The sequence below is a fragment of the Chaetodon trifascialis genome, chromosome 8 (assembly GCF_039877785.1).
Source record: "Chaetodon trifascialis isolate fChaTrf1 chromosome 8, fChaTrf1.hap1, whole genome shotgun sequence".
In the NCBI taxonomy this organism is placed as follows: Eukaryota; Metazoa; Chordata; class Actinopteri; order Chaetodontiformes; family Chaetodontidae; genus Chaetodon; species Chaetodon trifascialis.
Genome location: NC_092063.1, coordinates 12,815,240 through 12,840,512, shown reverse-complemented (window position 1 = coordinate 12,840,512; position 25,273 = coordinate 12,815,240). Strand labels below are relative to the sequence as shown.

General features: G+C 44.0%; 1 protein-coding gene across 8 annotated transcripts in view; it reads right to left on the bottom strand.

The window, feature by feature from the left end:
• nav1a (neuron navigator 1a) overlaps nucleotides 1-25,273 on the bottom strand; it is an 85,013-nt gene that overhangs the window by 46,002 nt on the left and 13,738 nt on the right. For 6 of the 8 annotated variants that reach the window (XM_070967737.1, XM_070967738.1, XM_070967739.1 and 3 more), the window contains exons 4-6: nucleotides 21,769-22,593; nucleotides 9,327-9,429; nucleotides 7,338-7,667 (exon numbers count right to left, since the gene is read on the bottom strand). In XM_070967737.1, the coding sequence (XP_070823838.1) occupies nucleotides 7,338-7,667; nucleotides 9,327-9,429; nucleotides 21,769-22,593 (1,258 nt within the window). Of the gene's footprint in view, nucleotides 1-7,337; nucleotides 7,668-9,326; nucleotides 9,430-21,768; nucleotides 22,594-22,834; nucleotides 23,170-25,273 lie in introns of those variants that run through there. The other 2 variants (XM_070967743.1, XM_070967744.1) reach the window with 2 other exon arrangements.

Genomic DNA, 25,273 nt, shown 5'->3' with positions numbered 1-25,273 from the left:
GTGGAAGTCCAAGGAATAGCAAGGCAGCAGAGAAAATATTAACTTTCTTGACTTTACCAAACTTTTCTTTCATTCCAAAGCAGGATGTGGGGAAATATGTGCAAGAGATGCGAGTGAAGTTCCCAAGCTCCGATCCAGAACATGTGTTTGTTGCTCAATATTGGTATGTTTCACAATAATGAAATGGCCCGTAGTCAAACTAAACATATCCTTGACATAAGTCAAGCATTCCTGTAACGACTGACTGCAGTAGAGAGAGAGAGAGAGAGAGAGAGAGAGAGAGAGAGAGAGAGAGAGAGAGAGAGAGAGAGAGAGAGCAGACAGCCACGCACAGAACAGAGAATGATCAAAAGAAGTGGAGCAAATATTTTCTTTAGCAACAGTGAAAGTCACCACAGATGAACTGACAATTACGAGGACATCTGATTCACTTTTGCATGTTTGTTTGGAGTAAACGATGTAGCGTCATGATGAATTAAGGAGGTTAATAATGAAACTATGTGGCTCAGCAAAGAGAAGAGAATAGAAAAGGTACATAAGGACACTGTTCACACTGAAATAGGAGGTGTCAAGGGGTTTTGAGGACTGCAAATCCCCCTGCAGCCCCATATGTTACTCTCTGTTAAATCTTTTAATGTGTTGTGTGTATCTGTGTGTGTATGCCTCTATATGTGCATATGAGTAGCATGTGTGGGTGGGTGTGTATTTGTGCCACTTTAGCAGACAAACAGATTAATGTCATTATTGTTTGTCAGCGGTGTTACAGCTGGAGCCAGTTACATCATCCCTGAGAAAAATAGCCAGGCCGATAAACAATATAATTAAATGCAAGTTCAGCTACTAGATATGAACTAAATGTAATCATCCTACAGTGTAACTCCACATGAAACCAAGAAGCCTCTCAAATTACATGCAGATTATAATGAAGAATGACAAAATAATCTCGAATATGACTCATTTATATATACTCTGGCTGTGTGTGTGTGTGTGTGTGTGTGTGTGTGTGTGTGTGTGTGTGTTCTCCATGGGTGTTCTCTCTAGTGTTTCGCCCACACGTGCTAGAACAAAGAAAGGGCGCACTCCTCCATTCAGTCAAGTTCCCTCCATAATGACAGGAAAAGTAATTGATTATACGCCGCACTGAGCAGATAGAGCCAAACGAACGCCGCACAGAGCCGGAGAGGCCCAGAGAGGAGCAGGTAGTGGATGACAAGAACAACACACGGCTCATCGCCCTCCTGAACCCCACCTCAATCTGCCTCTCATCAAATTTTCATGTGAATAGTCTCTGACGCACACTGTCAGGCAGACAGAGAAATCAACATATTCATCTTTAAAGGACCATTCCAGTATTTTTATTTGCTTTCATTTCATGGACTTCATTCATTTCATGGATGTTGTAATTAATTTGATTTTTTAATGTGTCTTTAATACTTTTCAGGCAACTATTCATGTCTGCATGGTATAAAAAACAGCTGGTGGGCTCTTGAAACTTGCCCGAGTTGTGTAATCCTTCACAGTCTGTCATTAATTTGCAACACAGGCCAAATTAATCTGAAAACTGCACTGTTCCCTCACTGCAGTGACATGACTTTGACCAAAATGAATGCAGACTTGACATTTAGTGCATAACACAGCTTTCCAGGGTATGCCAATTGATTTCCATAACATATGGAAAGGGTGCGGAGTCAATGGCTGCTGGGAAACACAGACTCAAAAAAAACAAAAAACACTCCAACACAGTTTGCAAAATAGCAGTAATTGGACTAAACTAATCCATAACTCATAAGAATTATGAGACTGAACTGAGGAGGATCTAATTCATAGGTCAACATCATTGTGAAGGTAAAACTGACTTTGAAGAGATGGAAGTTACTTAAAAGTAATCAGTTGTGATCAGACATCTAGACCACATATTCCAGTGAGGAAAGAAATTAATATAATCTCAGTTTCATGTCCCAGAATCCCGAAGTCAGTCCTCAAAGCCACTCCAGAGTGCTTTACTTTTGTAAGTAAATAAATGTCACCTTTAAACTCTTAAACTCATTTGAGGTATTAACACTGCTGTGATGGCACAAACACACACCAAAGTATTTAATCACCTGTACACCAGATTACATGGACCATATGTGTGTCTCCCATCTGTATCTCATATTCAAAAAGGCAAAAAAGAGCAGTTTCCGCTTCTTTTCCCCCAGCATATTTCATTAGAGTCAATTCTGATCTCAGCCCGTGTTATGAGTAGCGTCTAGGGTAGGAGGGGGAGCCCCTCTGTTTTTTTTGGGAAGGGGGTCTGTAACTGGACCGCAACATGAGTCATAGTGTAAAGATCTGGCTCTTAGCAAGAGGGAAGCCCTGGGTGTGTCCGCTGAGGATCACATCAGGAGGAGGTGTGTGAGTGTGTGTGTGTGTGTGTGTGTGTGTGTGTGTGTGTGTGTGTGTGTGTGTGTGTGTGAGTGAGTGAGTGAGTGTGAGAGAGAGAAAGAGAGAGTGAGTGAGCGGATCCATCACCTGTAACATAAATCAGTCCCAGATGTGGGAAGAGGAATTCATTAATCAGATGCGTCAGGCTGCATTAGGTTCTCTGCATGTGTGTGCGTGTGGACATGTATTACTCATGTTGTGGGGACATAAATGTGTTTACACAGTCACATTGTGGGGACTTGCCTTCTTTTTAGGGGACTAAACACGAGTCCCCACAATGTAAGTCATTACATTTTAGGCTGAAAGCATGATTAAAGGTTAGGGTCGGGTTAGGTTTAGGGCTATGGTTGGAATAAGTCTCCAAGAAATTAATTTAAGTCAACATAGTGCGATGGAAATGAGTGTGTGTGTGTGTGTGTGTGTGTGTGTGTGTGTGTGTGTGTGTGTGTGTGTGTGTGTGCGTGTGTGTGTGTGTTTGTGTGTGTGTGTGTGTGTGTGTGTGTGTGCGTGTGTGTGTGCGTGTGTGAGAGAGAAGTTCTAGTTTCTGGCCAGTAGATGGGGTAAGAGTACAACAGGATTGAGTTTGACCTGAGAGACACAATACTGCTCTCTCTACCCAATCTCACACGCACACACACGCACACACTCAGGCTTAAAAGCAATAACAGGTCGAGGAGTTACACCTAATGAGAAGCGCTCAACCATCCATCGGCTGATGGCCAGAAAAGACCTCCAGTGTTTGAATAACACCAAACATTTAGAGGCAGGCAAGAGGCTGAAGTGACATCAAAGCTTGTTCGAGGCATCTTTTGTGTTCAAAACAGATGACTTCTCCATTACAACGTTCCTCTTTCTGCTTCAGTTCTTGGTGCTGAGTTGGACTGACGCTAAGAGCAACCAGCTCACTTCTGCTTTTCTAGAAAGCAGACGGTACAAAATCAAAACACTGAAACCAGTAGACTCTGAAAAGCATCAGGGAGCTTGGTGTGTGTGCGTGTGTGTGTATGCTTGTCCCACTCCAAACAAGCGTTTTCATAATTCAGACATTTAGTGCAGTGAACCAGCTTGTCTCGCAGCGTATCCATGGAGACTGTGCGTTTACTAATGGGAGGTTGCTGTGGGCGGGAGCTCTTCCATCCAGAAAGAAAAGCGTCTGCGCCCAGCAGGGCAGAAAACAAGCTGCATGCTCATCCAAATGTCGACACGTGTGTACGAGCATGTTGAGCCCATTATCGCCACTCGAAGGACAACAATGGCAACCACTATCACAATACCGACAACCAAGCCTCTGATGAGCCTCAGACAGAATGCTTTGTGCAGGTTGGCCATAAAATCACACTCATAGTCATTACGTTAGTTAGTTAGTTAGTTTACATGCATCTCAGCAGAAGCAGAAGTCCAGATATAGGCATCTAGCAGTCATTGAGTGAAACAACATGATCATTCCACTGGAGTCCCACATGTCTACCCTGAGCATGACTATTTGGTTTCCACAAACTCCTCAGAAAAACATCTGGGTCTTAAGCTTGACAGATGTTCAACTTTCTATACCTGCTTTTTTTCCAAACATTATTTGGCTTGTCGTGTGGCAGCTAACATTATAAGAGCTTTTCTGTAGGAAAAAGCTGCATGCTGCTGCTGGAATCAGAGTTGATGAGAGAGGTGAGACTCAACTGCACCATGGGCCATAAAATCAAAACAATGAATTAAAAGAGACCTAAAAATGTCAGCAGAGCTGCAGATTTGATCATTTTTGGTTTCGCATTGAAACATTGCAGTCAATGACTTCAGCATTCAAATTAAAAAAGTACTCTAAAGATGCTAAAGTTTCAAAAGTGTAAATCAACAACATACATTAAACCTGATTACTGTTAACGTTCACACACACTCAGAGGAATGACCTCCTCATCCCCCTTCCCGCTGTTTCCCGTGTGTGAGTGAGAGTGTGGGGGGATACTGGGAGGGGTCTGGTTCCAGATGTAAATGGTACTCATCAGACGAGAAGAGGCCCCGGCTAGAAAAGGACAGGAAACGAATAACTGACATAAGGGGTACTGACTCAGTGTGCGTGTGACTGTACAGGGTCTGTGTGTCGGGCAGGTCACGGGAGAGTCACGGTAAACGTACCTTTGTGAGTGAATGTGATTCTTTCCGATAGCACAACTCAGGTGAGTCACAGCGAGGCCCATGATGAGTCAAATCTTACTCACCCATATATGTTTATAGCAAAACTCTAAAATTTCAAGATCGTTTCCTCCCAATTGAACAGAACAAAGAGACGAGGACTACACCACCCAAACAAAGAACATGTGTGTTTGTGATGCATAATGCATGTGGGGAAATCCTATGTATTATTAAATGCCGAGATGAGATATGGTAGTGTACTGTGACCTTTGTATGACAGGGGCAGAGCCTTTATGTATAATGCATGAGGATGTGAAATAAATTATGAGATAAGGGAATGTAATCCAGCATGGGGCTACTTCAAGTTGATAGGGTGGAGAGCAGCAGAGACAGACGGAACAACAGCACTCGTCTGCCCTCTAGTGGTGAAGACATATCAGTTTGACGCTGCAGCTGACACCACACACCAGCCGAGTACAGACTCAACATGGCCATATAAATGATTCATAGGTGCCAAAATGAGAAGTTGATTAACAGAAAATTAATTGTGATCATAGATCAAGACTTCAACATCTACCACAGTTTTTTCCACTTACATTTTTTACATTGTAAACTGAATATCTTTGGGTTTAGGAGTGTTGGTGGGTTTAAACCAACTGAAGATGTCACTTTGGGCTGTGGGAATTTGTGACGGGCATTTTGTTTGCCATTTTACCGAACAAACAATTAATTTTATTTGGCAAATATTCCACAGATTACTCAATTCAGCCATTGGATAAACATCTGAAGATTGAATTTTACGATCTCCACAAGGGAAGGATATGTTGAACACCTATTGTTTGCTTGTTCACAATATTTCACATTGGCTGAAGCCTTGACTAGAGCATCTTTAAAGATTACAAAGACACCATGATGCAACATTTACTCTAATAACTTAATCACCTCAGTCACAATTTGATCTTAAAAAATGGCTCCATTCTCCGCTCATCTTTGTCTGTCTTGTTTGCCTGTCTGTCCATCATCATCTCTCTCTCAATCTTCTTTTCTTTACCCTGCCAACAAATGCCTTTTGTTTTGCCTCCTTGCACAAAGCACAATATAAACCTGTACAACCACTAATTGGAGGCCATGACCAGATACACAATAACACTACAGGGACCTGAACTGTGTTGCAATTGATTTCCTGGTGACTGGGGTGCATTTTTGTGGTTACCATGGAGATGTCAAGCTGTGGCCAGCAGAGGAGTTTTTCTTTTAGTTTGGTTGGATGGGTTCTGCAGGTTCACACACACACACACACACACACACACACACACACACACACACACACACACACACACACACACACACACACACACACACACACAGAGCCAGAATCCTAGTTTACAATGAGATAATGTGTTTTTCTTCACTGTGCTTAGAGTTGGTCAGTGAAACATGATGCTGTGTGTGCAACCGAGTTAAAATTGTTGTGTCATACCTCCTCATATTGGGTCCAGGGATGCAAGTTCTCCAAAACTAACCAAAGAAGTCCAGGGAACACAACTTAGGGCATTCTTAAATGGACTAAAATTCTTCTATTTCTGAATCGATGTGAAATTTGATGTAATCCTTTCTGACAGCTCATGAAGTCACAAGGTAATGTGCTGTCTTACTGAGACAGACTGACGCAGACTCAGGGAGCTAAATAACAATTTGAACACAAACAGCAGCTGCCAGCATGCTTCCTCTTATGACCTGTCCCTCTGATTCAGTTGTCAGACAAAAACAATGGTGACAAAAGCACAACACGCAATCTGTCTGTGTCATTGTGGTATTGTCATCAATAACACCTGGACAGACACCCAAACACATTCACATTAACATGACTGGGATTATTCCGCTCTAGTCCATTTCATAGCAGATAACAAATGAGGGTTATAGAGCCTTTCCCTGTAAACTGATCAGCCTTTGCCGTCACAACCTCATGTAGACGGCCAGCTGTGCCGTGTGGACTGAACAGAGAGGTGTGCATGTGTGATGTGAGAAACAATAACACAGCAGATGCTCCAGGTATAAGAGAGAACAAAGTTTACACCACTTGGGTAAAAACCAGTACACAACACGGCACACATGCTGATGAACGAAGCTGAAATAGTTTAAATGTTGTTGTCCGATGTGATGTCAACATTAAGTCTTTTGATCCAAGGAATCCATGGTGACTTTAAAACAAACCTTATTCTGACCTTGACAGCTCCAACCAATCCCACCTTGGCGAGGCAGAATGAGTTACCAGTTAGACAAAGACATGTGCATTCTAGCCCTGCCAGGAGAGCTCTGGTAAGCCAACGCTCCGAGGGGTCCTCCACATGGAAGCCTGCTGGCCAAAACCGGCGGGCTCGCAGCTGAGTTTGACAAGATGATCTCTGCAAGGGGGCTGGATGATTGTGACATCATGCCCAGGCTCTGCCAGAGGGCTGTTTTCTGACTATGGCAGAGCCAACTGCACCAGGGGGGCTGCAGCTGCCAGTGTCAAGGCAGACACTATGATGGGGGCTTGTGATGCATTGCAGAAGGGCTGATCAAGGCTTTTCTGTGCTGGTAAACCATGAACTACAGGCCTGACTGCAGCTGTGGGGCTGTAACAGTTGGCAGGTGGCAGGATTCACCTTACAAGCAATGTTAAGATCACTAATGAGACACAAGTGGTTCCTGCAGCGTCAGGAGGTCATAAAATGTTCTTTATGCTGCTCAGGTTAATGAAGCAGGGATAAAAACACACGATTCAAACAGAAAAGAACACAACTTACCCATTCCCCAGATCATCAATATCATCATCATCTTCATCATCATCCTCGTTTGGGCTCTTCCCGCCGAGGTCGCTGTTGCTGAGGTAATCTCTCTTCAGGAGGGATGGGTCCGAGTCGTCCAGTGCTTCGATGAGGTGGATGCGAGAGGTGTGGTTGATCCGGATGGGAACCTCTGACTGCGTGTTACCTGTGGATGGAGCTTCACCGGCCTGCAGGCGGGGGCTAGCTTGACCCTGGCGCCATGACAACGGAGAGGAGCGATTTGATAGACTGGAAATTGAGAACGCAGCAGCTTCATCACTGTCGTAGCACATGGTGCCCTCCACACAGCTATGGGATGAAAAGTAGGATAAGTTTCAGGTTTCTTTAAGAAACATTCACATCAATGTGCTCCCTAACAGGGTTGGACAGGTCGGGGACACTTTTAACAGACAGGAAGTGAATGTCTATCTGTCATTTCCTCTTTTTTGCTTGGAAGAGATTAGGACTTGTTTCCTCTATTCAATCATGCTCTCCAATCCTCTCCCCACCCAGCATCCTCTTCACTCTGAGGGGCCTCAGTGGATAAAGCTGTATACTGATTTTACAAGGACTTAGGGATTAGTTGGTTTCCAGGTGTCTGTTTCTCTGTGTGTTCACTCTTCCCTTGCGAGTACAAATATTATTTGTACTCATATAAGAAAGCAATGCACTTGCATGTGTGTGTTTTCATGTTATTTTCCTGTCAGCAAACATGCCTTTATGTTCCTTTGTGCTCACTTTATGCAGCGGACATCTGTGTAAGTCTACAAATATCAGCATCACTAACAATACAATATCATGCATTCCCAGTGCTGCAGCAGCACAGCACATCACTGCTTAGTGTCAGGGTTGAGAATGATGAGCATTAGCATATTAAAAGTTACTGGCTCTCAAACTGTGTGACACTACGTGCTTTTGCTTGCTACATTAAAATTAATCTTGTCTGTAGGACACAGACTCATCTCCACAAAAACCATCAATGGATATATTTCCACATGAAATGCTTCACTTAACATAAAACAGACAGGGAAGAAGTGGAGAGAGGATGATAGAGAGGATGCTAGAGAGGATGCTACGTGTCTTGTTAGAATGGATTTTCACAGGCTTTATGCTTGTTATGCACACAGTATACATCAGCAGAAATATGTGATAGACAAAACAATTTGCTTGCTCACCAATCCATTTGTTTAATTTATGCAAATCTCACACTCTAAACACTTGTTTTTCACAGGAAATATGACATCTCGTTTGAACAAGAAACTTCTACAGACAGGCTGGAGGACTCAAAGCAGAATATGTCTTCAGGGACAGCGGGGAGTGATTCAAGGTTATTACAGTACGATAAAAGTATGAATGGCAAAGGAAGTATATTCCAGCAGGGAACCATCTGCTGATTTGCTCTTCATGTAGGAAGCTCCCACCGAGGGACCGAGAGAGGATGCGTGGCAGGAGACGAACGGACAGGCGGACAGAGGGGAAGCTCTCAAGGACAAAACTTGAAGACGTGCTGAATGCAATCATAATAAGCCAATGAAAGACAGGAAGCAGAGGAGGGGATAGGACACACAAACGCTCACACACAGTTAATCATGGCATTATTGCACGCCTTGTGTGTATGAATGTGAGTCGTGAGTGCGCATTGGCAGCGCCGGCTTTGAAGTCAGCTTTGAGGTAACGCTGCTTCAGTTCCGTATTAACCAACGCAGAGGGAAAGCAGAGCAGGCGGAAAATGACAGACTAATGGCTACTGGTCTATCAGGAATACAGGAATACTGATATTGATCTGCAAGCCCACAGGCAGTTAACCACCACACCCCAACACACTGTTAGCAATGTCAACAAGAATCTGCCCATCTCAACGGCTGTTCCTGGCTTCTTTGTGTGTGTGTGTGTGTGTGTGTGTGTGTGTGTGTGTGTGTGTGTGTGTGTGTGTGTGTGTGTGTGTGTGTGTGTGTGTGTGTGGCTGACCTGTGGCTGAGCTGCACTCCTCTCAGGCTGGTCATGGTTTCCTCCAGGTTCTGCCGAAGGTCCAGAACATTTTGCACGGTCCTCTTCCTCTGGGACTCTGGGTCTGCAGGGGGTGCATACACACATGAATACACACAGACATACACAAACACAAAGGGATATTTTTAGATTTACATTACAAATACTCTCTCTCTATCTATCTACATATATATATATATATATGAATTCACAATAATGAACAGACTATGAAACGTGACCAAAAAAAGAGTTAATACATAATAATCATGGATGTACAGACTGTTAATCATACACTGTGCTGTTAAACTGGTATGATGTTCAGTCCCTGCAGCCAGTGACCAAAATCTAGGATTACACCTAATCATCTCACAAAGCCTGAAACATAAATCTACAACAGGGGAACAGGGGACTAAAATAATGAAACTAGAGAATGTCACAAGGAAAAGACATGACAGAGGTAATAGTGGCAGCTTACAGACAGTTGTTTTTCCAGATGGCAGTGGAGAAAACTAAATTAATCATGATGGCAGGCAGACAGACAAACAACAGAGGAGACCTTGCAGACCATACAGCTCTTGCACTCCTTCCTCTGTCTGCCTGGGTCCCTCTCTCCCTCAGCCACCCTGAGTCACAATGCCCTGCTGCCCGCTCATTGCACTGTGCCCCTTTACCCCCCGCTCCCTCCATGGCAGAATAAGCCAGAAGCCTCTCTCATTTAAACCCACCAGGGGACACACTGGCATTTGTCTCAACCCTTCTTAATATGATGTAATCTGCTCAGATTGGGCTATGTAGATTCATGCTGGGCCATCCAGCCTGACTCCTATGTGTGTGTATGTGCATGCATGTATGTGTGTTCAGACAACACCTCCAGGGGGTTGGAGGACTGGATGCAATCAAAGAACAACACGAAACTGGCACTTAGTGATTCAGACACCCTGTATTCATGCTCAGGTTTAAATTTACAGTTAGTTTTATTTCAAAACATGTCAGTCTCAGAGCTAAATATGGGGTCGGCTGAGAGGACGACTCTATATTTTTGAATGGTCTTTCATGCTTTTAGGTTGTAGAAAATCCTTTTTACAAACAGGTATTTTGTATCAGGCTGTGCAAAAGCAGTAATACTTTGCACATGGAGAACAAAATGCTGCACAACAGTTCAACCAGACGGACTTACTGAAAGAGCAGAAACAGACAGATACTTCTGAGCAGCTAAATAAGAATCACTGGTAAAAGACACTGGAGGCTCAGCATCAAAATCTGGGAAGATTTAAAGAGCAACAGGTTCCTGTTTCAGTGTCAAGTGTACAGTAATGACGATAACAAGCTGGAATCTACCACAGTGTTGCTTTAGCAAAGATATATTTTAAAGTAGAAATAGAAGTTTAGTTTCGGGTTAGAACTGTTGGACTTCACAGAATAGCTGCTGAACATACTATGAACTGACAAATCACAGTTTAAACCTATTCAATCTGACCACTGAGTAGACTGCAGAGGGCCCAGACTATTTAGAGGTCAGTTGCAAGCGCCATTGTGGTTCAATAATCATTGAGGGTTGGTTACAATAGTATTCCCAGTTATGCAACACTGTGGGGACATCAACTAGGAGTTTTAGTCACTGAAGTATTCTTCTTTTGGGGCCAAAACTTTTTCAAAGATAATATAACACATTCTGTGTCATCTGCGTTAGAATAGATATTATTGAAGGAAAGAAGAAAAACATCAATATAACAGGTGATCACACCTTCAACAATGGTATCTCTATCATATTCAGTCTCACATACTGTAGATGGTGTGCTCTCCTACTCTCTCATGTGCATTTCTGTGTGATGAAGGGATGGTGAGAAAAGAGTTATAGTGGTACAACATGGGACAGTCTGTTCACCCCTGAGGTTCAGTTCAATAGACCATTAGCACTGGCCAGCTGAACCCAAATGAGCACAGCAAGATTTATTAGAACCGAGGGACACGGTAAGCAGAAATATAAATAAAGAAATAGAAGAGTACTTTTACAACCATACACTGTACTATAGGGTTCATCAGGTTCAAACTGATGAATTCTCAGCAGAGTTTTTAAAAACACGTAGCTCAGATGCTGATTTTCCCCTAGATTTCATGTTTCCATGTGTCGGTAGACCTAAAAAACATCAGCCTGCATTGTGAGAGCATGTTAGCATGTTGGCATTAGCATTTAGCTCAAAGCCCAACTGTGGCTAAATACAGCTGCACAGAGGTGCTAGTATGGCTGTAGACTTTTGGTAAATATTCAAAATAAATTGCCCTTTTGAAAAACTGACAAATGCTGAGCCCTCAGAACAACATATTCTATATACTGAAGAAATCTACTAACACCAGACCGAGAACCCTCCCCTTGGACACACACACCCCATTCACAACCACCCCTCCTATGAGTCAGTCCAGCTGGCTAGTGAGGAGGTGAAGGGGGAGGCCATTCTAATGAGCGAGGAGGGCAAATCATGAGCTGCCAGTGGTGTCAATCTCAACAACAGCTGCAGACTAAACACTGCGCTCACAGACACACATATGTATATGCCCAGTAAGTCGACTCATATGCACATCCTCACTAACACCAGACCCAATTTATGAAGCTGGATTGATTTCTCCTAAAGAGAAAGGCCACATAGACAATTGATTGGGCAACCCTGGGGACATCTAGCTCAGTGCTGAGATGATGAAATCACTGCCGCTAACACACACGTACATAGACACACACATTCACACACAGTGCAAATGTTCCATAACAAAAAAATCCATACAAAAATAGAACTACCTTTGTTCTGCTGGAGGTGCTCACAAGAAAGGTGGCAATGATGCACGGTATGGAAATTCATGCTATAAAGAGACGCTTCCAGCTTTAGAATGTTAAATTTTTTTGATTTTTTTAATCCGTTCATACAAGGGTTTAGTGGGAACAAAGAGCTGCTAAAATATGCAAACACAAAGTCTGACACACACACAGGCACACACACATACAGGCTTTAATTGGGCGATTTTAATTATCCTAAACGTGAGCTTTGTTTAACATCGGCGTCAAATTGATTAGATACGCTGTGCATGATTGTGTATGTGCAAGTGTGTATGTGCGTGCACGTCTCTAAAAGACTTCCTGCCCTGCCTATGCCCTGGCCCTGGTGGTCCCAGCTGGCATGGGGAGGGGGTGTGGTGGGGGTGCTGGGGGAATTAGGGATGCAAATATCCCTGTCAGCCCTGGCAGCTCCCTGGGGGTGCCGATGAATTACACTGATCTGGTTTAAACTGACTGCATGTGTGTAGAAGTGCTTGTGTGCAAGTGCATGTATGTGATGGGATGATGCGCGCCACCTGCCTCTTCTCGATGCACTTGTGAACATACACTCCAGCTCTGAAGAGGCTGTGACACTAGCTGAGGAGCCTGTCCTAAAGGCCCACTCAGACTCTTTAAATGAGAGTCAGCAAGTTAGAGTGAGAGTGTTATTGTCAGTGCATGCATGCACTGAACGTGCAGGACAACCTCTGCATCTTAATGCAAGTCTGCACTCAAACAGAACAAAGAGACAGAAAGAAGCAAAGGAAATGGCAAGTTAGAGGTGTAAAGGATGAAAGAAAGAGGGCATTTTAGTTTTGCATATTCTGCGTACTACACCACAACAAGCGTACAGATGGCAAGACAACATTAATGTCCACTGGCAATAAAGAGAAGCACTGCCCTTTTCTCTGTTATCGTGCGTGAGGTCAGGTCACGGGACCATTAAATTGAACTGCTGGCCTTTGAAACAGGAGCAACATTACTTATTTTGAGCTTGTTTTTGAACCCTTAAGAGAGAAAAGCTTAGATAGATATTCACAAACTGCTCAAGACTGATGGTTAAAAGCAGCACGTCTCTCGAAAGCTGTGTGTTCTGAACTCTGATGAAAAGATTCAACCAACAATCCATTATTCAGACTCTTAATACTTTGCCAGTTCCCCACCGTCTGTGGCTCTCGCTGAGTATTTTCAGCGGCAAAAAACATGGTGCCCGTGTTTATCCATAATGAAGGAACATGTCACCCAAAGCAACAGTGTGACTCACTTATATGTTTTAATAGTCTTTGAACAACAACGGTCATCTGCGGCACAGAAAAAAAAGCTGTTGTATATCAGGCACTGGCTACACAGGCAATACTTGCTGGTGGGAGAAATATATTTTTGGTTTCTGTCTTTTGATGGGATTCGCTGACAATGATAAACATATGAAATATTGCCAACATTATCCCTTAAAAATAGAGGAAGTATAAAACAGTATGCTGCGTGTTGTGGATGACTCGCAGAAAGAGTAAGGCAAAGAGTAAGAGAGCGAAACTGCCGTCCACTTGGTCACTTGACTCTTCTCTCCATTAGGAAAAAAAAAAAAAAAAGGAAACTCCCCAAAGACACACTAATGGCTCTGTCCATGCAGGAGTAGCCTGCCATTGTGTGTATGGGTGTGTATGTGTTTGTGCATCCTTCTTTGACAGTGTGCTGTCTGTGTCGCGACTGTAAATGTGGCCCTCACAAGTGTGCGTCTCTACCAGCAAGAGCTCCAGTTTTGCAGAATCTGAAAGAAGGTTTGAGTAATGGCTCCTATTTCTATTCTTTCCTTCCTTCCCCCTGGACTTCATTTGTCTCCGTCATGTCCACGTGTGTGCACATATGTTAGTGTCACTGTAACACTCCTCGGGCTACAGTATGCTTATCATATGATAGATGGATGTGGTTGAGCATCACTGCTACTATATCACAAATTGTCTGTACCTCAAGTGTAAGTCTTTAAAATAGCCCCTCACTTCCAAAGTGGCTGTTTGTCTACAATAAAGACAATCATTATGGCATTCCTGACATGTGACATTACACAAACAGGATGCGAGCAAAACCTTTGTGGTTTTTGTTATTGTTTAAGTTTTTTCGTCATGTTCTCTTTGATAATGTTTCTTTAGGTGAGACAAAAGTAGACCATGTGATAACCCAGATATACACGCATCAAAATATGAGCCTGCTAAGCTAGTTAATGGTTCAGTGTTTTGTAGTTTGTCTGTCCTTTTCTGTTCTCTGTCTCCACTCAACCTAGCATCACAGCCCTCTGCTGACCTCAGACAGTTTGCAAAACAGGAAGCATTACAACACACAGCCATTCCTGCACATCTGGACAGGGCCGACAAACAGACGCTAATGCACCCAAATGTGCATCCACGCACTTGCACACACACTTGCATGCAAACACACACGCACGGAAGTTCATCCGCTTCACTGAGATGTCGCAACAGGATATTAGAGCCCTTGAAGATCATATCTGATGTGGGACATGAATGGTTAATGAGCCTACCAGAGCAGAATATTGCATCTGTGTACACTAAATTTCAACAGTTAATGGTTCCAATGAAATCTTTCCATGACAGAATGATTAGTGTGTTAATGCTAAAGTGTGAGAAAGAGAAGATATTGGGACACATTAGTGGTGGTTAGGGGCAGCTGACTGTCAGAAATCCATCAAAAATTGGGAATCCTTTTGTAAGAGCAGATTCCAGAACAGAAACAGAGAAGATGAGCTACGCACTGAAACACAATTGTGGTCAGACAGATGGAAATATTACAAATAGATCCTGAATCCTCTAAACAGCATTAAAGTTAAAACCTTCACACTTCTGTCTCTTATCCTCTCAGCCCAGATCTCCTCACTTCCACAACCTGGCTCTGGACATTGACCCAAACACAAACCTACACACATGAACACATAAACATACTGGCCATATCTCCTTAACGACAGCCCTATCTGCTTAGAGGTCGCAGCGCTATCGGCTTGGAAGGCAAGCAGAGGAAGCTTTGAGTGACTTCAGAGACGTTTACTTTCTCAGAAAAAGAAGGTCAAGACCTCACAGAGGTAACAGCAAAAGAACATCTCACCTCCATCCTTCCTGATTAGGCTTCAAAACACAAAGAGGAAAGAGTGTGAGCATATGTGTGTGTGTGTGTGTGTGTGTGTGTGTGTGTGTGTGTGTGTGTGTGTGTCTATGCTGACTACACTGGAGGAGATTAAATGTGTGAAGTGCTTTGAGAGCAGAGATAAAGAGAGGCACAATTCAAAACACACACACACACACCACATAAACACACACGTTATGCAGAGGAGGCTGTCAAAAGTGACCACTTGGAGGAAAGAAAAACAATCAACTAGTTTGATGGACGTGCATGTGTGTGCGTCATCATGAAATGTCTAATATCTAGAGCATTCAGCAGTATCTCTTGTGCTTCCTGCGTGTGTCTCAAATCTATCAGCCAGAATCTAAATCAGAAGCAATAACTACTGACTGAGCCGCACACAGCCACACACTTACACTTGCACACACGCTAAATAAACCCAGTGCTGAGCCAAGGCAGACCATAATGTGTGGCAATGTTTGGGTGTATTTTTGTTCAAGAGCGTTGTTTCCTGTGGAACTGTATTTTACGATGTGCTTAAACCCAGCTGCAGCTCCACTCTCACATGTCAGGCAGACAGTCAACGCACGCTGTGTGAAGAGGCTGCACTGTTAATAAGGTGATGGGTGAGATGGTAGAACTGATGACAGCAAGTCTGCAAGTACTCCCACTAAAAGTTTACAAGGTGCATTATTTTGTCGACGAATGGACTCCTCTTTTGGACAATGGCAGAGCATTTGTCTGAGCAACAGTCCAGAATCCAAAAATTCAGTTTAATATAATAGAGAACTAAAGAAACCAGAAAATCTGCACATTTAAGAGACTGAAACCTGATAACTTTGGTATTCTTTCTTAAAAAATTGAATCGGTCAAAAATAGTTGATGATTGATTTTTTGTTGATGGGCTAATGGATTCATCAACTCGCTTGACTTGACGTGACTAAAATCTTCTGTCACAGTATATGTCATTTTATATTGTACAGGTTCTGGAAGGTCAGTTGAGAAACTGTTTATATTATATATAAAATAAGTCTTGTAAATACCTTACATGTCAAAGTACTTCATGACTTTGATGTAAAAACGCTGTAATCCCATACTGTCATAAAACAAAGGTGGCAAAGCCAGAGACACTGAAAGGATGGTTACCTCGGTATGCATGGTATTGCCTAACCCTAATTATGTGTTTGCATTTTGGCCGTAAAATGGCTGTAATGTGTATGCCACTGTGTTCGTTTACGGAATACCAGGGGCTGTAGGTTTTCTTCTTTTCACTCTTCCGCTCAAGTTTGCTCGCAGCTGGTCTGTTCAAAATTCAGTTTCCAATTCAAGCCTATGGTATATTAATAGTTCAACAAAAAGGATCTGATGAGGCATTGTGAAAGCAGTTCCCCGGTAACATCTCTGTTTGCTAATGGTTGTTGGTTTAGCTTCAGCCTGCACCACTGACACTGTATTAGCATTCTTAGTAAACCACAATGCAGTCATAAGACTCAGTTAGATGTACGTGTGTGCGACTAACTCTGTTTCCTTACAGCAGCTACAACATGCAGATAGCTACAAAGCTAACAGTGGATCTTTTATCTGAGACCTTTCATGAGAGGAAAACATAAATAGAACAGAAACAGATGAATACTAAGCATTCCTCATCACAAGGCTGTCTATATAACTCTCCTTCTGTCTTCATCCCCCTCTTTCTTTCTCTTACACAAATACACATTTTAGTATATCATCTCAATCAGTATCAGTTTGGAGGTTACATTGTGTTTTTTGAGCTGGGTTTCTGTAAAACCAGCAACAGGAACAGGAACTGAAAGACAGCGAGATTAAAAACCTGACAAATCCCTAAATGCTATATGAATGAAAAATACATGTAGTGAGGGGGGCTGGCTGCAATGCTCAAGGTCTTTATCATATCATTTCTTTATCCATCTTGCCTATTTCATCATGACAGCTAAGCTAAGCACTTGCATGGATGTATTACCCAGAAGCAATTTAAGAGTAATTTTCCCCTGACACTCGTTGTAGGTAAGCTGAGTGCTCCAGTGACATCAATAAGCACTTAAATCTTTCAAACTTCAATACAATCTTGTTTGTTTTTTAGTGATAAGCACCATGTGTGTGTGCCTGTGAGTGTGTGTTGCGTAAGAGCTGATGAGACAAAAACACAGAGCACTAATATGATTTAGGAGGAAGCTGGCAGGAAGCAGACAGCACTAATGCAATGGCTCCTGCATTAACTCCTTTGAGGTATTGTAAACACACACAACAATGGAGAAAATAAAAGCATAATCATACATGCGTCCATATGTATGAACACTATTTCCATCTATGAATGCTACTGGTGACAAAATCCTTGTCACAGTAAAAAGATGTCCTCTGTCCGCCTCCTGAAACACTTGTACCAGAAATATCCTCTCTGCTGTCTGACTGGTGACAGAACACTGCTACCCGTCAACTCACATCAGAGTTGAAAGACAGGAAGAGGAAGAGAGGGACAGAGAGAGAATCAGAGGGATGCTTTATTCCTCACTTTCCTTGGGCATTTGTGTTTATTCGGCTTGTCACCGCCTCCTCGATGGGAGGACGGCTGCCCTGAATCCCTCAGTCAGCGAAGACCGGGGTGGAACCAGCCGCACCCGCATCACATTAGAGACTCAGCACTGTGATCACAATGAAGAGACTGAGTATGAGAAATACCCTGTCACGGCAAAAAGGATGAATACAGGGAATATAAAAAGGAGAGGATATCAGTGACTGGACGTGGCACACCCTGAATATGAGTGTGTGAAATTGTGTGAGCTGTGGGCACTTAAAGCTGCGCTGCTTTGTTGTTATTTCCTGCAGTTTTCTTGAACAGGGTTGTGTGTGTCGCCTGTGTTTGCTCATATGTGTGCCTTCCTTTTCAGTTTTGTCAATTTCTCTGTAGGATTTATTGTTCCACAGACAGCTGACAAGGATGCACAACCACACAAACATGCCCACACATGTGATATAATGTCACATAAATGTAACAAGCTTGTTGGTGCTTTTATGAGTGTTCGTGTGTCACTGAGTTGTGTTTAGTTCTCTTCTGCTGAGCCTTCGTGACCACATGTAAGTGACACGGTCCCCCAGTTTCCACAATCAGCTCAACCAAAAGCACACAACATCTTCAATCTTTTAACCTAAATCTATTTTCTCTATCTGATCCTTCACAAAGTAGAATTCCCCAAAATACCCCAATCTCCTTCCAAGCAGATGGACTTAAATCTGTAATTCATTTTCGTCTTGATGGCTGGCCTTTTCCAGGGTGATAGATTTGTGATTAGTGGAATGAAGGCTGAATCTTCTCATTATCTTTATGCAAGGCCTAATCCGGATGCTTGTTGGTGTCTTTAGACTGGATCCTCTCTAAACCAAGCGTGCCCCATGCTGGGAAAAGGCCACTGCTTTAGGGAGCTTACCCTCTCACATACACCTCATTATGGGTGCTGGATGGGACCGGGAGGTGTCATTAGTGGCACACATCTGAGGTTCAGTACCTTAGATTACCCTGGTAGCCTGTGCAGTATATGCTTTACAAGGTGCCATTCAGGTCGAGTCATTTTTATTGGCGGAATTTACAGAGTTTATCATTCTCTGTTTCTGTGGCTAACCTTGATGTAAACACTGTTCACAAGATATCTAAAACATGATGCATTTGGGAGAATTACGGCTGCAAGTCCAGATCTACTGCCCGTGGACACACAAGTCAATTAATTCTCTAAATCCAGTTAAGAAAAAGCTCTTCATCTCTCAGTGGTCAAACATGTATGTGCGATTAAAGAGAAACAGATTATACTGACACTAATCCGTCTTGAAGTCAGAAAACAAACGTATAGGCCGAGCCATGAAATATCCTGGACTGTTTTTTCTCTTTTTCTATTCTTCATTGAGTGTGTGTGTGGTGGTGGTGGTGGTGGTGGTGGTGGTCCTCCCTTTTAAGTGCATAGCTGATGGTCTTGGGCAATACATTGCGATTAGACCTCAGTGGCATTTTCCATTGTCTTTGCCTACCACTGTAAGGATCTCAAAAGGACAGTGTCACAGTGCATGCTGCCAGCTGCCATGCATCGTGACATGTTCTAGACACAGGCACATATTTCACTCCCTGTAGCTAACAGTGCTAACAACTAACATGTAGCTTCTGCAACGACAGGCCCTGACGGAGTTAAGGTCATCAAGATATAACACCGTACAGCACAATGACACGTCGCTTTCGTGTATGTAAGCAGTTGAGGAGACAGTGGGGGTGTATATGGGAAGGGGAGGAGTGGATCACTGGGAATGATCCATTGAACATCCATAATCTATCTTCCTATGACAGAGTACACGGAGCAGAAACCAATTAGCTGTGTGTCCCATCGGAAATGGAGAAGCAGATATGATAAAAGATGAGCCCACAGCCGCAAGCTACAGGGCAAGTTACAATTAACCTCTCCATAACACACAACCACACACACATAGGAATAAACACACGAGTGTACTCACACAACTATCCTACACACCTGCTGTGGTTTGTATGATAAACCTCAGGCAGATTGTGGTAGACTGTAATGACCCAAAGCAACGCTTGGTCACTTGGGATGCCAGGTAGAAATGTAGGTCACTAGTTACTACCATTGTTTTCCTTCAGTTTCTCTTTCTCTTGGTCTCTCTCTGTCTCTCTCTGTCTCTCTCTCTCTCTCTCTCTCTCTCTCTCTCTCTCTCTCTCTCTCTCTCTCTCTCTCTCCTCTCTCTCTCTGTCTCTCTATCATTTATCTCACTATGCCCTCTTCCTTCCCTCCAATAAATCCCAATTCTTTCCTCTACTTTCTTTTGTCTGTTTTTGCCATTCTCACCTCCCTCCTCCCTACCTGGCTGTCTAATATACAGTAGATGTGGCCAGCAAAATTACAACAAGGACTAAAACAAGGAACAAGGTCACACACACAGATACACAAAATGCACAGACACAGACACACACCACGTAAAGTACACACATGCACACACACATGCAGGGCTGCAGGGGCAAGGTCACACAAGCTGTGATTCGGGACTGTGCGGCAGGAGGCAAAGTGGTGAAGAGAGAAAAGAGGAAATGAGGAGAGAGGAGGAAGACAGAGAGAGGTTTGATGATGGACAGAAAATGATTTCCTCGCTACAAGCCTGATATAACGACCCGCTACACTACTCTCTCCCCATCACCCTCACTCTCGGATGCTATCTGCTCCTGCCGAGAGGGAGGGAGAGGAAGAGAAAAACACAGACACACGGAGAGTGTATGTGTGTGTCTATATAGATGAATAATGGATGATAGGTGTAGATTTAGACCCTGATTTGACCTATTAGTCACAAACTTAGTCATTATTCCCAAATACACCGCCATCAGCTACAACTTTGGATATACTGTGTGTGCTGGTACATTCGCCACCAACATGTGTGTATGCATGAGGACGTGTGCATGTCTGTGCGTTTGAGTGAATGGTAGCACGTTAGCTACCTGCCCATGCCACCACCCCCTCAGATTCCCCTCTCTCCTTCCACACGTTGCCCCCGGTAACAGGGGGAAGAAGCGGGGGGGGTTGGGGGGTGGATAGTGACCATCTGTCAGTGGCCCGAAGATCAATGGAGCTGGAGGGGAGAAGGGAGGGAGGGGGTGAGGGAGTGGTGCAAGGCTAAATATGTGGCCCACTGTGACCGGAGCTTGACTCAATATGCAGCCGTTTTATTTACCGACTGAAAACACACACCCCACTAGTCCCACTCACACGGCCTTTATTAACGAATGGCTGATTTTGGAGTGAGCCAGGACATGCTGAGGCTGCGGTGCTGACGCAAAACATGCAGTTTACACTCTAACTACCGCACACAAAGATGCATACAAAACAGAAAGAAACAGAAAAACTGAGAGAGATATAGGGAGTGAAGAAGGAGGGAGGTATTTGATAAATGAATACATATCTAGCTCACTGTGGCAGTGGGTCAGATGAGACTTGGACAAAACACTCTGGTGCTAGCTAATGAATCAACAACAAAACAATGTCAGCCCTCTGGAACTGCTTACTTCAGCTGATTCATCAAGCACACAGTGCTCGTACACATCCGCACAAACGCATCAACACAGATGAATATAACAAAAATCAATTTTATACCTATAAAAGGAGCATACTGGACTGCTACAGTGATGTAAACAGGGAATTTTGCCAGCTCTCACCATCGTGTAGTGAAAAACACACTGACATTACGCTCTGCTGCAATAGAGACTGAATTCATTTAAAATTCACTGTTGATGCTGGAGCTACAGCCAGGGCTGAAGGGAACAGTTTGGGTGGGGAGAGTAGAGCAGGAGAGGAGAAGACAGGAGAGCATGTTTATGTTACTCAGTGTCCTCTGAATCAATAAGTAACTGTTAACTTGACAGTTGACACAATTGGAGACTCTAAGTGACATAAGTGTCATGCTTGTAGAATAGGGATAAAATAGCAGACTCACCAAGCATTTGGCTGAAGAGCAGTTGCTCCAGGTCTCCCAGAACCGTCACCACTAACTCTGGGTCCACCTTCAGAAAGCTCTTATCATCTTCTCCCTCTATCCCCTTCCTCTCTTTCTTCTCCTCTGTTGATAGAGCAGCAGATCTCCCCTTCTCCCCTAGTTTCTTGCCATTAGTCCCAGTATTCCCAGCTCCATTGGAGTTAGCTTTTGTGGGGTGGTCTGCAGAGTCTGTGTCTGCACTCTGGCTTGCCTCGGAAGCCTTGCTGATGGGCTTGACCTCAGCATAAGGTCCCCGTGGTTTACCAGGTGCAGGGATTCGACTTGGCTTGCTCACATTAGAAGTCACAGACGGGGAGCAGAAAGGTTTGGGCTTCCCCTGGAAAAGAGACTGTTCTGACTTTGAAAGGGTCCGTGAAAGTGGTGGTTTCCCACCACCAGTCTGACCTGTCTTAGTCTGGCCCGGCTTGTTGGCGCCAGCGCCATGCCGGCTCGTATCGTCATTCCAGCGGGGAGATTGGTAAAGGTGCAGCTTCTTCTCAGCATCAGTGAGCACAGACAAGTTGCTGAGTGATCGCTGCTTGCGGAGCCCGGACGGATTGGGAATTGGGATAGGGATAGATCCAGACGTGGGCCGGTAGACCTTGAGCTCTGACCCGGAGGGACGTGGAGGTCCCTGGGGCAGAGCCGAGGGTTTGGCCGTGGCCTTCCTGGAGGCCATGGCCTGGGCTGAAGTTTCCTGGCAGGAGACAGCAGCAGACCTCAGGTCCAGCTCTCTGGGCTTAGCCGTCATGCTAATGTTAGCCACATTAGCCTCCAACATCCCTCCTGCAGAGAGCCAAGCAACAGCATCAGTGACAGACTCTGAAATACACACAAGCAGACAGAAGGAAATGGAGGGAGAAAAGGGGAGAAAGGTGTAAAAACACAGAGACTGTGTAGTTTGCTCTCCCTCTCTGTCTCCAGATGGTCCAGACTGAGCCAGACTCCCAGCTGTGGGAGTGTGGGTTCACCCCTCTATTGAAAATGACGAGTGGGTTAGTAGAGTGGCAGTAGTAGTCAGCCTTACTCACTGCTGGTAATCCATGGATGTGCAGATCTGTGTCCAGTGTCTAAATCCACTTCCTCACAGCGTGTCTGCGGCTCTCTGTGCCACAATAGCACCGCTAGAATCAAATACAGCTCTGACCAGCCTCTTTCTCTGTCTCCCCCTCTGCTTCTCTCTCGCTCTGTATTTCCTCCTGCTTGCCAGGCAAGCAGCAGCCGACTGACAGGAGAAACAGTCGCAGCGGCAGCAGCAGCAACATCCCCCCTCCTCTTTCTCTCCTCCCCTCTACCTCTCCCTCACTCGCTGGTTTGCTCACTCTACCCCCGCTGGCTCATTCACCCTCCCTCTCCTTCTTCTTCCTCTATCCTTCCCTCCTTTCTTGTTGTCCCTCGCTCTCTCTCCTCCCACTGGCTGATTCACCCACCGATCCTCTCTCTCTGTCAAACACGCACCGCAGATGCTGCGCTATTCTGCACACCAGTGAAGACAAGAAGAAAGAAAAAGAAAGAATGACAAAACACAGAAAGAAAAAGACAAAGAAACAAAGAAATGTATATTGAGCTCAGCTCCATGTGACTCAAATGATCTTAGATGCCAAATACTGGAGCCAGAATAAAGACCCCCTGCACACACACACGCACATCCAATCACTCATAATCACATTAGCTGCTCTATTCATCCATTCACATTCTAATTTTCTTATGTGCCCTAATCACCAGAGGCCCACCCATGATTAAGCTGATTCAAATTATCTGAAAAATAGCCATGACTGCAGGATCAACTTAGGAGAGGAGAACAGGACGCACATTTACAAGTCTCTAATAGACAACGAGATAGGTCAGTCACCAATTATGCTTCAATTAGCAGCCAGCAGACCTCAAATGATCATCACACCCCCTCCCACCTGCATCATTGTACCTCTCTGCTCTCATTTCCTCCCTTCCTTTCCTCCCTTCTTCCAGAAATACAGTATGCGACCCCCACCTTCCAGTTAATAAAGCTGCACAGGCCATTAAGCTTGTGGGATATAGATTCATCACAGTCTCATCCATCCCTCAGCTCGAGCATTACGATACCTCAGTGGTTTAAAAACAAGCACACGTGTGCATGAGTGGGTGTGTGAATGAGTGTCTATATTTTTATCTATCCTCCCCTGCATGTGTGTGTGTGTGCGTTTGCATGGCTCTGTCTCAACGAGTGTGTCACATTGATGAGACAGGCTCAGAAAAGCCAAGGCTCCCATCCAGGGATTCGGTTAGCTCTGGCACGTTCAACTACGTCATCCCAACACTCTGGACATCCCATCTCAATCAACATGATAAAGGAGTAACTCAGACTCTTCCTCATCATTGTCTTTATTATTCTCTTGTTTAACTTTGTCTTTGTCTCGCTGTTTGACCCGGATCCTTTGCTTCAAATGCCTACAGAATCTTTTCCTGTAATTCCTCCTAACACACAGAGCTGGGTGGAGATTGGATAAGAGAGGGACATTAACACAGAAATAGCATGATGTCGTCATTTCTCATCTGTCTTTATTTCCATTAGAGGTAATCATGATGACAATGCATAAAACAAACTTTAAGGCCATCATTGCACATTAACAATCAATACAACTGTAGAACTTGTTTTTGTGTATTAATGCATCCTGTCTGCGTACAGGTCTATATGTTAACTGATGCAGTGTTTATCCTCTGGGTGTATTACTGTTAGAGCACTTCACCTTCTCTTGTACGCGAGCAGCAATGCCTGCAGCTGTGATGTTATCAGGTCTCAAACTGTTAAGAGTGGTATTCAAACAAGCTGGCTGTTGGGCTAATGCCCGTTTTCAGTTACATTTGCATAAGGTGGCTGACACTAAACCAGTTCGAAAACAAGCAATGTCCTGTTTGCTCACATAGCACATCTAATATTAGAAGAACTTCATAAAAACAGCTAATTTTTCAACAGTACCCAAACTGGCGCCAGGTTCATCCAAAAATGACTGCGACACGCATTAAGGTACATGCACAGCACACTTGCCAACAACGTCACCTATCCATCCAACCTTGACTGAGTGTGAGTAATACAGGAGTTCAGTAGCAGACAAAAACACAGACATACACTGACTCTTTTATTGTGTAAAGGCCAAAGCCATTAATTAGAAGCAGCGTGCTTTAATAAAGGGCCAATGTTGAGGTGGTTATGCCAAACTGAGGCCAGAGCTGTGCGCTGACAGTTATGGAGGCTTTGGGGGATGGTAGCAGGCCAGTAGGGGGGTAAAGGATGTAATTTAAGGCTAATAGGTGCTGTACGTCAGCTGTTATATCTCCCTGATGAGGGATTAAGGTTAGCCAAACGAGAGTGACCACGTACAAGGCAGGTCTGTGTGGCACACAAATGCATGTGGGGCAAAGACACGCGTCAGTGCTCTTGAAAGCACGTATACATACAGGTAAAATGTATTTTGGCAGCACACAGCTA